The sequence below is a fragment of the Ovis canadensis genome, chromosome X (assembly GCF_042477335.2).
Source record: "Ovis canadensis isolate MfBH-ARS-UI-01 breed Bighorn chromosome X, ARS-UI_OviCan_v2, whole genome shotgun sequence".
Lineage (NCBI taxonomy): Eukaryota > Metazoa > Chordata > Mammalia > Artiodactyla > Bovidae > Ovis > Ovis canadensis.
The window spans coordinates 25,525,513-25,538,203 of record NC_091727.1 but is presented as its reverse complement, the minus strand read 5'-3'; the positions used below and the strand labels follow the sequence as shown (position 1 = coordinate 25,538,203).

At 38.5% G+C, this 12,691-nt stretch overlaps 1 protein-coding gene across 1 annotated transcript; it reads right to left on the bottom strand.

Moving 5' to 3' along the window:
• Nucleotides 1-2,927: 2,927 nt before the first annotated feature.
• On the bottom strand, nucleotides 2,928-3,950 carry LOC138929877 (melanoma-associated antigen B18-like). Its single transcript, XM_070289571.1, has one exon. It carries the CDS (start codon nucleotides 3,948-3,950, stop codon nucleotides 2,928-2,930), a length of 1,023 nt encoding a protein of 340 aa, XP_070145672.1.
• Between the last annotated feature and the right edge of the window lie 8,741 nt (nucleotides 3,951-12,691).

The window sequence follows — 12,691 nt, the reverse complement described above, 5'->3', positions numbered from 1 at the left end:
TGACATTAGGCACAAAGGAAAACTAGGATTTTTCTCTGAGGCACAAACTGAGATAAGCGGTGTATGAAGGATGGTGAATTCTTTTGATCTTTATTGTTCAAAGGCAGCATGTGTGCCAAGGAATCATTTTCCTCTCCTAGAAGGACTGTGGTTATGAGGAATTCAGCCTCAGTAGATGTTCACTAGAGAGTGATTTCCATGGTCTTTTCTCATCTTCAACTTATAAGGGAGGCTTTTGTAAGCTCACTCATTGGTGTGTGTATTCAGTGTGTTAGTCAGTGGTGTCTGACTCTTTGTGACCCCATGGACTGTAGCCCACCAGGCTCCTCTGTCCATAGAATTCTCCAGACAAGAATACTGGAGCGGTGGCCAGTCACAAAACACATCCCTGCAGAATCTTACCAACAATATTTGGGTCAGTTACAAAAATCCCCCATGTACGTTCAAACTGATATCAAGAACCAGTATTCTGTAAGAGATAAGACTGTGATCACCAGCTTATTTGAAATACACTTTGAGATTTGTGGGCTTGGAGTGGGGCTGTGGTAACTAGGTATCTAGACTTCACAATCAGTGGTTCCACTGGCAGGGATGGGACCTTCATGTGCAGAGAGTTGGAATGCTCTAATCAAGGGAGGGCAGATGACTCTGAACTGCTTGTGTCACAGGGAGCAGGATGCAGCTCCAGAGGTCACAGTGGAGAACTCGTCAGCATATGAGGTTTGATTTGGGAAAGAGGGCACACTGGGGAAGACCCGGAGGAAACAAGCTATAATGCAGGGAAGTGCTGGAACAGGACTTGTGCCCATATGTGAGCAGACTCAGCTATCACAGATCCCTGGGGCTAGTTAGTGACAAGGGGATCCTCAGCAAATGAGGCCCACAGATAATCCTCAAACTGTGCTTCATCCTCATATTCACTTTCATCAGGATTGCTTTTTATACTTTGAATGGAGCATCTTGTTTTTTAATCGTATGTGATACTTCTTGTAGTAGTGAGAATAACAGAGAATGAAGAGACAGGTCTGCCTCGGGCTGGAGGAGTGGACAACTGTGGGCTCTAGAAAAATTTGGACCAGGGGTCTAGTCCCAGCTGTTTCACTTATCAGCTATGTGAGCTTGAGAAAACTACAAGTTCTTCATCTGCAATGTCTGATAAACCCTACCTTGTAGGACTGTTGGAATATATGCAATGAATATGAAGCACTTGACTAGCGTCTTTAATGTATGGCAGGTATATGATTTTTTTTTTTTTTTACTGCAGATGGTACCACCCTCCCCTCTGCAAAGATTTTTGTTATATTAATTTGGGTGGTATCACCAAATATGATGCAGCTTTCCACCTAATGATCCCATAATTCTGCTTAGCAAGAAAAGCAAAATAAATTCCCCCATTTGAGGATTACTGAATTTGTGTGGGTGGTTGTCTATCCCAGTTGGATGCAACTCCAAGGTCCTAGAATTTGTGTCAAGGACCAACAACTTCCCCCTGGGTGCCTTTCCATCCAAATTGCCTGTATTTGTATTCATTTCTTCACCATCAGACATGGAGCCCTCCCTTAAGAGTTTGCAAAATTACACCCAAGATAACCTAATTAAAATGCCTTTCTAATGCCTTAGGAGCTGGTTCTCAGCATTCCACCTCAAGGGAGTATCACCTTATTTCTCAGAAATTCCTTGGAGATGCTGTACATAAAACAGCTAGGTTGTGGTCTGTGTTCAGCTGCACGTGAACAAGAGCACCAGACACCTTCCATTTCTACCCAGGAGAAGCTTTTCCTCTGGTATATTGATACTAAAGTAACTGTTACAAGCAGGTTTGCATTCCAGGGTTTTGTCCTCCAGCACTGAGTAAACACCATTTGTATACCTGGCCTCTCTGTTCATCAGTCCCACAGCCTCATCTAGCCTACCACCCAGCTTAAATGAACAGGAGAGCCCACTGAGAGACTTGTATTTTCCCCAAACCCCAAACTACCATTCCCCAGGGAATTTGCACTCTATTGTTTTCAGCCAAACATCTTCCCCCTCCCACTTCTCCAAACCCCATATTTGTCCCCTTACCTCCTTACTCCTTTAAGTCTTAAAGAGTATTTTACCATGTTCTGTATAATTACTTCTCCTTAACTGTACAATTCTAAAGGCAGGGGTGTTTTGTATCTTAGTTTCACCATTTCTAACACAATAGTTTTCAAAGAGCAGATGTTCAATTAATATTTGGGGAATGAATGAGACAGACAGCATGAGTTCCAGTTTATAAACGTTTTATTTCTCTTATGTTCCTTAATAAGCTAAGCAAAGCCAGGCATGTATCTTTTATTTTTATAGAACAACAGATTAAAATGATTAAGGGAAACCAAGAACTGCACATTTTTAAAGATTTTACCCCCCTGCATGTTTTCATCCCAGTAATTTTACTGTTGCATTTTTTCACATGTCCAAAGAAGTGCCTTTTACCATGCCATGTTGTGTTGTTCTAGTTCAATATATACTAAAGGTTTCCCAATTTATGTTGCAAGATAATAAAACTCTTATATTAAATCTATTAGATTAAATCTAATATGTAACCAAAATCACTAAGTTTAGATTCTGAAATGTATATCTTCTTTAAAAGAAAACATTAAGGAAAGAAAGAAAGGAAGAGAGAGAAAGAGGAAAAAATAGAAAAAGAAAAGAGAAAAGATTAAACTCTTGTTTACTATATAGAACAGAAACACAAAGATGATATTATAATTTTCCCTGTGGGCCCACCCTGGTCATCCACAGCTTAGAATGTTACTGCTCTTTTTCAACCTAAAAAAGAAAAAAAAGAGAGAAAGGTAAAATTTTAAGTTAGCAATATATACCAGGAACTCCAGGATGGTATACACTTCTCCAGTCCCACCCTGGCCCTCCACTGTTAGAATGCTGACACACCTTTTTGAATTTCACTTAGCCTGGGAGGAGGTGCTGGCTCTGGCTCTAGAGCGGGCACTGGCCAGGGCAGCAGTACGAGCCCTGGCTGCAGCTCTGGCTCGGGCTCTCTCTTCCTCATCTCTCAAAGCCTCTTGATACCAGGATGGGAAGGCAGTGGGGACGGTATCGTGAACCTTGGCTAAAAACTCCAGGACTTTCATTTTGCTGGTTTCAGCATGGGCTCTTGGGCCCCACAGGAACTCATAGCGTGGAGGCTCACTGTTGGCCACCTGGCGGTACTCCAGGTACTTGAGCTGCACCAGATCTTCTGTGAGGACCTTCTTGGGATCCCCATAAATGAAGTGCTTCCTTTCAGCATATACACCCATCATATTCAGCACTTCCCAGATCGCCTCTTCAGGGGCGCAGTTGCCTCTCATGAAGATCACACCAAGCACAATCATCAGGATGCCGGTCTTTGGCATGTGCTCATATTCATTCAGAGCTGAATCATAGGAGAGGTCTAGTTTGTTGACAAGGGTGTAGCAGTGCCTGGTAGGATCCACTTCCTTCAAATCAACACCAAAAGCCAGCTCCATATGATCAGAAGCTCTCTTGAGGATCTCATTGTAATGACTCTTGTACTGTTTGATAACAAACTTCATCATCTCTGCCTTTCTAATTGGCTCTTTCTTTTGATACTTCTGCAGCAGGAACTGCACCAACAGAACCACTTTCTTATTTAAAATCTCACTGAGTGAGCTCTCAGCGCCCTTGGGGAAGCTTGTGCTTTCCGCCTTTGGGCTATTGATATTTTCAGCTGAGTTGGTGCCTGAACTAGCTGCAGTAGCACCAGTGGCTCCCTCAGGTGCCTCAGGAGTGCTGGGTGTCCCAGCAGCAGGCAGATTCTCAGGTCTGTCCCCAAAAACCGAAGAAGGGGACTTTCCTGCTGCTGCTGCCCCAGAGGCCTTAGCAACCTCTAGGCCCTGGGTCTCAGTACGGGCCTGGCGGCGTTTCTCACGGGCACGGAGCTTACTCTTCTGACCCCGAGGCATGATGACTGGTCAGGGACCGCAGACAGTTGCTCAAGCTGCCAAGGTTGATGAAGAGCTCACCCTAGAAGACAGAGGAAAAGAAGGCGTGTACAGCCTCCATAGGGAGATTCTTCTATCTTGGCTCCAAGAACAACTGCTTTTGTTGATCCCCTTAAGGGTACCGTTTTAAAAACCCACAAGACAGAGGCCAACGGAACTCTGTGGGCCGCCTCTGTTCATCAGGGGCTTGTCACCTTAATTCTAACCCAGAACACTGAACTTGACTCCTGACCAGTCCTTTTACGACTCCTTCTGCTGACTTGAGGCTTCCCCTTCAGACCAAGGCTTCCCATCCCACAAATTCTTCTGGTGGAAGTAGGGGGGTGTTGGGCCTAACGGTCACTTTGAGCCACTCGGGGGTTGACGGTCGGGATGGCGCAAGTTAAGATAGGGAGGGGCTCTACGGGACCACCCGAGTTCTGGGAGGAGTGTGTCCCTTTACTTCTAACAAAGATTGTCTACCTGGACACTTGTCCAATCCTGGAACTCGTCCCTCTGTAGATATACGAGGCCACACCTCTCCAACTGAAGCCTCGAGCTCCGCAGCTGCCGTGGCGGAAGGCAGGGAGAGCACTTCCGGTATCGCCCAACTAGGTTTGCCAGCATTGAGGGCGGGGGGGAATCGGTTCTGGAAGGGCCTCCCTGTCTGTCCTGGCAGGCGGAGAAATCGTGCAGAACTCACATGAGGGAGTCTTACCTGACTCCTGACAGGGCCTGGGACTTCTTCCTCTGCTGAGCTAAGTCAGCTGGCCACAGACCAGGGTTCTCATTTCCCTCGGAACCCCCAGCAGGAAGTAAGGGGTAGCCTGAGCCTAGCAACCATGTCTAGGGCCTACCAAGACTGATAGTGGGCGGGGGGGGGGGGGGAACGGCTCTTTGTGGACTCTTATTTTGGAGTGGGCTCTCCCCTCAGTCCTCACTCAGTTTCTTACCTTGATGCTTTGTAAGTGAGCTACTAATCTGATAGGGTGCCAGACCAATCAAGCAAGGCATAAATCTATAAATAATTTAAGGGGAATTGACTACTGTACAATACTCTACTCACCATGAATAAACAGAAGATATGTTGCTCTATTTAAGATTTCTTTTACCTAAGTCTGTCAGTAATTTTTTTTACATTTACTTCCATAAACATCATGTGCATTGTTGTTCGTTTTCTTTTGACGTATCTTTTGGATAGCACTGCTGTTTTGAATGATGTATTTACCATTATATATCCTAGTTACTTATTTTGTGATAAGAGTCCTCCTATTGGGACTTACCTGGGGGTCCAGTGGATAAGACTCCAAGCTCCTAATGCAGGGGCATGGATTCAGTCCCTGTAGGGGGTCTAAGATCCACATGCTACGGGGTACAGCCTTTAAAAAAAAATCTTCCTGTTGATATAGTGATCTTCTGCACCAGCTTTTGAAGTTTCTTATAAATTTGAATAGTTGGCAGCCAGTTTCCTTGGGGTTTTTAATTAGAGAATCATATTACCTTTTTTCATTATTCATAACTTTGTTTTGGTATTGCTGTGTATGTCTGTATACTGGCTCTGCAGTCCAGTCCAGGTTTGAACAGTAGAGTTGGTACCGTACCTCCATGCCCTCTTCTGGACTTTACTGGAAATGTTTCTAAAGTTTCACACTTAATATATTTGCTATTGATTTAACAATATGGAAATTCCATTCTAATGTAAGTTTTCTAAAAGTTATTACCATGAACTGGTGTTGAACTTTTATCAAAGGTTTTTTCTTTACTCCTACACTTGATCAAATGCTTTCTCTTCTCTGTCTGATAATATAGTGAATTCCAATGTGCTTTGTTGGCAAAGCCATTCCAGAGGTGACACTGAAATTCTGTTTGGAGATCCATACCGTCTGTAGTTTCCTTTGTGGTGATGTTGTCAATCATTGAGGATCATCACTGTCATCCATTAATCCACTAGAAACTGCTGAGTTGTAATTCTCTAATTCTACCATTCATTCTCAAGACTATTACCTGAAATATATGTATAGGTAGAACCCTCTGTTATCCTCTCCTTTTTTTTTTTTTTGAGGTGAGCCTTCAATAGCCCTATTTTACTGCCTAGATAGATAGACTGATAGATAAAGAAAGCTAAATCTCTCTGTCTAATCAATATCAGAACGCTCTTTAGCCCAAAATTGTTTTATGTTTTTTGTAATTTTAAATAGCAAAAAATCTTGCTTGAGAACTAAACCAGTTAATAACTGGTTGAATAATTCATCTGCTATTAATTACTATTAACAAGCAGCATTGGGGTAATCAGTGTTTAGGCCCTAGAGTTTGTCACATGATATAGTATTTGTGCTTACAAATAGTAATGATTTTGGAAGACATAGAAAATATTCCTATGATTTATTCAAAGTCAGCATTCTTTAAAAGGGTATAGTTTCTCTATTCTTTCTATATAGCTATCTAATCATTATGCTAATTGAGTTTTATTGTTTTCTTTATAAATTCTAACATGGATTATGGCAAATAGTGTAAGTGTTATTACTACTTTAGTTTATACACACGTAGACATAAAACCAAATTGTGGCACTCTGTCCTCTGGGTTCACAATTTATTTAATATAGGCCTGTCCTAATGAACTTCATATTAGAACTCCATTAATGTGATCAATGCAAACTTATCTGATTTTTTGAGTAAATATGCTAATATGCTCTCAATTTATTAAAAATAATTTTTCCAACTTCTCAATTCACTTGTTAGTAATTTAAATATTTAGATTTTTTAATGAATATTTACTTCTTGAGTAAGTGACATTTTTGGTTGTTTCTAAAGTAATAAGTCTGGAAATAAAGAATGTTCTGGAGCAAAGAGACTCAAACTGTGAGTAAGAAGTCTTAAGTAAGAAACAAACTGTTAGAACTTTTTTAGAGTTCTTTTTTTTTAAATTAAATTTTTATTTTTGCTTTATTTTACTTTACAATACTGTATTGGTTTTGCCATACATTGACATGAATCCACCACAGGTTTATAACCTCCCTCTCCCTCTGTGCTTCTGCCCATGCTGCTTCTCCCTGAATGGTATAATAATGCCTTCTCAAGCACAAGGCATTTAGAGGGATTCGGCCCCTGATAACAACTGGAGCCTTTCAGTACATGAGGACTTTTTTCACCTTTACTTTCTTTTCAGTTCAGTTTAAACAAATTGTCCACACTTAGGTCTGCCGCATCCAATACCATTTCAGCCATTTCAATGGCCACACTGCCAATGAAGGACTGAATTTCTGGAGTCTTCCTTATCCCTATACCTCATCTTCTAAAACATCTGCTCCAGCCAAGATAATGATATTAATGAGGAACAAGACCATTTTAGATCGAGGCCATTTTAGAGGAATGGAGATGCACTGTCTTCAATGAGCCAAATACCTGTGACAGCATACTCAGAATGACATAGCCAGGAGTCACTTTGTCAGCTTAAGTGAACTCTGTTTTTGAACACATAAGTTTGCTACTTGCCAGGCAACCAAAATAACTGAGTAGAGAGTTTATTTCAGAAATAGAATATGTTAATATGGCTTAGTAAATGGAAGATAAGGAAATGTTCTAAGGGTACATGTTACTGAGTCAGGACTAGAACTAAGGTGAGGTGAGTAATAAAAACATTGTCTCTATTTTAAATAATTAAATAAATAAATACAAAGTTATACATAAAGACAGGATCTGAGCCTGCACTTGTATGACCCTGAGAGTGAGTGCTTCACTTGTCTAACCCTGTTTTCAGCCAGTGAATGGGTTTTTTTATGTATAGTATTTTCTTATCATGGATTTTGGCAATTATTTTGATTTTTTAAAATATTGATTTGGGACATAATTTATCTTGATTAGTGAGATTTTTTTTTTATCCTCCCTCATCCTCAAATTTTGAAGTCAAGGTGAATGCCTGACTTTTCTCATCCTGGTCCTGGTGAGTCTTTAGTGTTTAATATTGATCATGCCCTCACACTTTTGAGCATTATTACTTAATTATCACTTGCCTTGTTTTGAATTTTAGGTATCATTTCACTGTCTGCTTTTGTGATCTTGAGCAATAAAATTACCCTATCAGAGACTGTTAAAAAAATGTTTAGAATAGAGACTACGGATACTCTTTTTACTGAGTTGGTGGGATGATTAAATAAAAGTATATGTGAGAAAATACTTCGCAAACTTTACAAATTGTTAGTTGCTTAGAAATATTTACTGGGTTGCAACTGGGAAAGTCCTAAATTCAGTTTTGATCCATTCTTTGAGATACCCAGTGGCTTAATTTGCCATTGCTACATAGTAAGATATCACAGACTCAGTGGCTTAAGATAACCCACTTATTATCTCCCAGTTCTGTTGGTCAGTTGTCTAGGTACAGTTCATTTGTGTTCTCCGCTCAGGTCCTTACTCTCAAAGTGTCTTGTTGGCTGAGCTGTGTTCTTATCAGGAGTCTCTGGGCAAGGATCCAGTTCAAGGATTAAGGTTGTTGGCAGAATCAAGTTTCTTTCGTTTGTAGAACTGAGGTCTCCTTTTTATTGCTGGCTGTCAGGGGCCATTCTCAACTCCTAGAAGATTGCATTCCTTGCCATGTGGCCCTCTACATTTTCAAAGTCCACCATGAAAAATCTCCTTCATGTAGAAGAATTTTTGACCATAATGGTAGCTGGAACTCCCAAGTTGCATGTACTATACTAAATTTAAAATGAAAGGTTTTAAAGTCTCTAATGCTATGTGTCCTGTTTTTGCTTTTTACTTTTTTTTTTTTTTAAAACAATTGTGCCTGATGACTGTTAGCAAATATCGAATACTGGGTTATTTGATGCTTTTAAAATCTGATTAGTTGGGAGGTTTTGATTTGTTGCTCATTTGTTTTCTTATTATTTTCACTCTTAGTGGAATGTTAGAACTAACTCTTAGTTCACTCATGGGGCAGATAAGAAGTCATGGGAAGACAAGTTATCAACTACTATAAAATAAGTGAGAAGTGCTCCAAGAAAGAAGCAATTGTGACTGGGAAAATTTAATTATCCTAGTGTCCAAGACTGTTTTAAATCTAAAGTGTGGCTGAACTATGGAATGGGACACACAGGTTTCCCCACCCCATTCTCTAAAACATCTGTTTGTTATTGAGTCACAGAGATATGAAGAGAAAGAGTAAGGAGGGAGGACAAATATTTTAAAGTAAAAATAATAATAACTATGTATTTGTTGAGGACCTATTATATTCAAGAAAGTGTGCTGTGTCTATTATCTTACTTCACGTGTGGCATGGGTTTCACTTATTGGATCGTACAGGCAAAGAAAGTGAGGCTCATAAGATTAAGAAGCTTTCTTTCATCCATTAGTTTTTATTTACTAAACCAGGATTTTGACCAAAGTCGTGAAGATATCAAAGGCTTAGACTGAAAAAGAGATAGAGAAGAAAGGTGTCAGAGAAGTACCCCGCCCCCCACCCCGGTCAGAAGTGGCAGTTTCCTTGACAGCAGATAAGCAACTTTATACAGTTTTATTATTGCACTCAACCCTGTTCATTACTTTCTGTTTTAGCCTTTTCTTTTTTTTGTTTATACTATCACTTATAATTTTGATAAGCAAAATAATAAACATTGGTCTCAACTATAAATTAGTATTAAAGTCATTATAAAGAAAAACTTAACATGATATTTATTATAGGAACACTTAATGATAGGACATTACTCATGATAAAATTATCTTAAACATTCAGTTGAAGACTTTTAAGAAATATGCTCTTAATTTAGCTCTTTTTAAAAGAAACCATGTTATTTTTAATCTGGTGGACAATTAGATGTCTTTTTTATTCAAGTCAAAAGTGGAGTCTCAAGGTCAGATTTATGTATTCTTAGAGCAATTGAACATGTTATTATTCTATACACTTTGAATACCAACTTGACTTCATGTATTTTGTTCCCACTTTAATATTTTTCTGAATGCAAGACATTATAATCCTTAATTCAACAGTATTTTATTGATAAGGCGTTCAACCATGCAGTGTGCTGGGAGCTGAGGATAAAATGATGAGCAAAATGTGGACAGACCCTACCTTCATAGAACTTACCATCTAGTGGGAGAGACAGACATGTATATTACAAACTTAAACATTATGTGTGGAAAGGACAGATAGATAAAATAGTGTGACACTCTGATTCAGTAAGTTTGCGAAGGCTGTCCTGAAGAATTAGTATCTTAACCTAGGAAAAAGGATGTATATGAGTTAGATTGACAAGCATAAGGTGAGGTTTGAAGACTGTTCCTATACAAAGACTGGGACCTATACAAAGGTCTGATTAAGAGTAAAGTTGTTGGACTGAAAGGAAGAGCACATTAGCCTGAGTGTGAAAGTCAATGGGGAGAGTGTAGTGAAAGAGTTCAGGGTTTCTTGTTAGATGCAAAATAAAACCACTAGAAGTTTAAAAGCAGGCAAATGACCTACCCAGATATGCATTTTGTAATGATCACTGTGGCTGCAGTATATATATGTATGTGTGTGTGTGTGTGTGTGTGTGTGTGTGTATAACAAAACAGGGAAGCAAAGCAAGACAAACAAACAAAAACCACATAGGAAAAAGAATTCCAGATACTTGAACCGTATTCCAGGGTTGTGACATCAGAGATGGAGAAATTTGGATAGATTAGAAAGCTGTGTGTAGGTACAATTTACAGGACTCCTGTGCTTGTTGGCACATGGCTGGTGTAGGAGAACATAGTGTCAAAAATACCCATTTACATCCAGGGCCTGCACAACTACATTCATGAGTGCAGTGTCTACTGAGATTGGGAATTCTGTGAGTGTACAATTTACTACAAGTGGGAGTCATAAAAATGGATGTAATTTGGAGTTTTGGTTGTGTGCTCAGTTTAAAGAAGGTTGTGTTTGAAGCACTTTTGATAAATATTCAAGTGAAGATGTCAGATAAGCAGAAATATATATATATATATATATGAAGCTGAATATTAGAGAAGAGATCTGGGCTTGAGATGTACATCAGAAGTCATGAGGAGGCATTTGAAAATGGAAGCATTGAACATGAATGGACATGACAAGGAAGAGAGTACAGAGTGAAATAAAAAGTATGAAGGCAACCCAACATTTTAAAAATGGATAGAGAAGCATACTCTTTGTAGAAGACTTAGAACATAAAGAAAGCTATTTGATCACCCGTAATTCTGTTGCATATATATATACATATAATGATTTGGTGCCACAGCTTGCAATTCCTATGAATATCCAATAAACATTTTTACTTTTTTTTAAAAAACATTTTTACTTTTAATCAGCAGAGATAGTAATTTCTTATTCAATTTGATGAACACCCAAAATCTTGTTAAGCTACAAGCATATGAAAATAATGAATAAAGAAATAAATATGTCCTATATAAGGGCTTCCCTGGTGCCTCAGTGGTAAAGAACCACCTGGTAATGCAGATGATAAGGGAGACGTGGACCCGATCCCTGGGTCAGCAAGATTCCCTGCAGAAGGAAATGGCAAACCACTCCAATATTCTTGTCTGGGAAATCTCATGGACAGAAGAGCCTGGACTGGCTCCAGTCCATGGGGTCGCAAAGAGTCTGACACGATTTAATGACTGAACAACAGCAACAACATAAAGAGTTAAATCTCTTAATATATACTCAATTACTCTAGTTATGGCATCTATAGAATTTGGTGAAATTCAGTTGTGTACTGTATTTGCTTCAGAAAAACTCATTATCACCGTTTGAAAAATAGCATAAAGCATATGTTCTATTGATGATGGCATCATGCTGCTATGTGAAGGACAACACATTAGGTTTACATTAAATGTATAAAATAGAGCAACTCATTATTGGCTTTTCCTAGACTGAGTCATCTGTGTTCTTATTAAAATGAATATTAACTTTTTTTTTCTAATTTGATTTCTGTTTGAACAGCTTTTAAAAATGCCAATATCTGCAAGCATAATACATTTTAATGCACCTAAAATTTATTTAAAAGAAAATGATTATGTGCATTGTACTTATATATAAATGTGAAACTGATGGCAAAGCATATTATGATTAATATGTGATATTTTATATTTACATTACAATTGTTTTCTATTTTCAGTGATACATAGTTGATGGGTCTGTTGCAGTTGTACTATGTATAATGTAAGACACCAACTGAACCTTAGGATGACTAAGATATTTAAAAATTTATGTTTTCAGAATGATTCAATAAGCTTTGAAGCAATTAACTTCTTCATGGCTTAGAGTCATGTTTTTTCAAAACTTAAGAAACTCTCCAGAATTATTAAATTTCATGTTCCATTGCATCTTCATTTAATATTGTGATGGTTATTGAGACATATGTACATTTATTGTCCCTTTAAGGAAGTTATGTGTAGAGGACACTGGACTTTTAAATAAAAATAAGTAATCCCTATTAAACTTTAGTTTTAATCTAGGTCTTTAATCTAGGTTTTAATCTAGGTCTTTAAATGTGGGTTTTATCTTAGTTTTTTTTTAATAACTCAGTTTTTATGATTTGACACTTTTGAAGGTGTAGAGGATTTCACTAAACAATAAGAAATCTCTGAGATATTCATGGCAGTGAAGTGTAGGATACATAGATAATAAAATATAACCATTGTTGAGATTTTCATATATTATCTTTGTATTAATATACTTCTGTATTAATATACAGAGATAATATATGAAAATCTCAATAATGGTTTTAACCAAC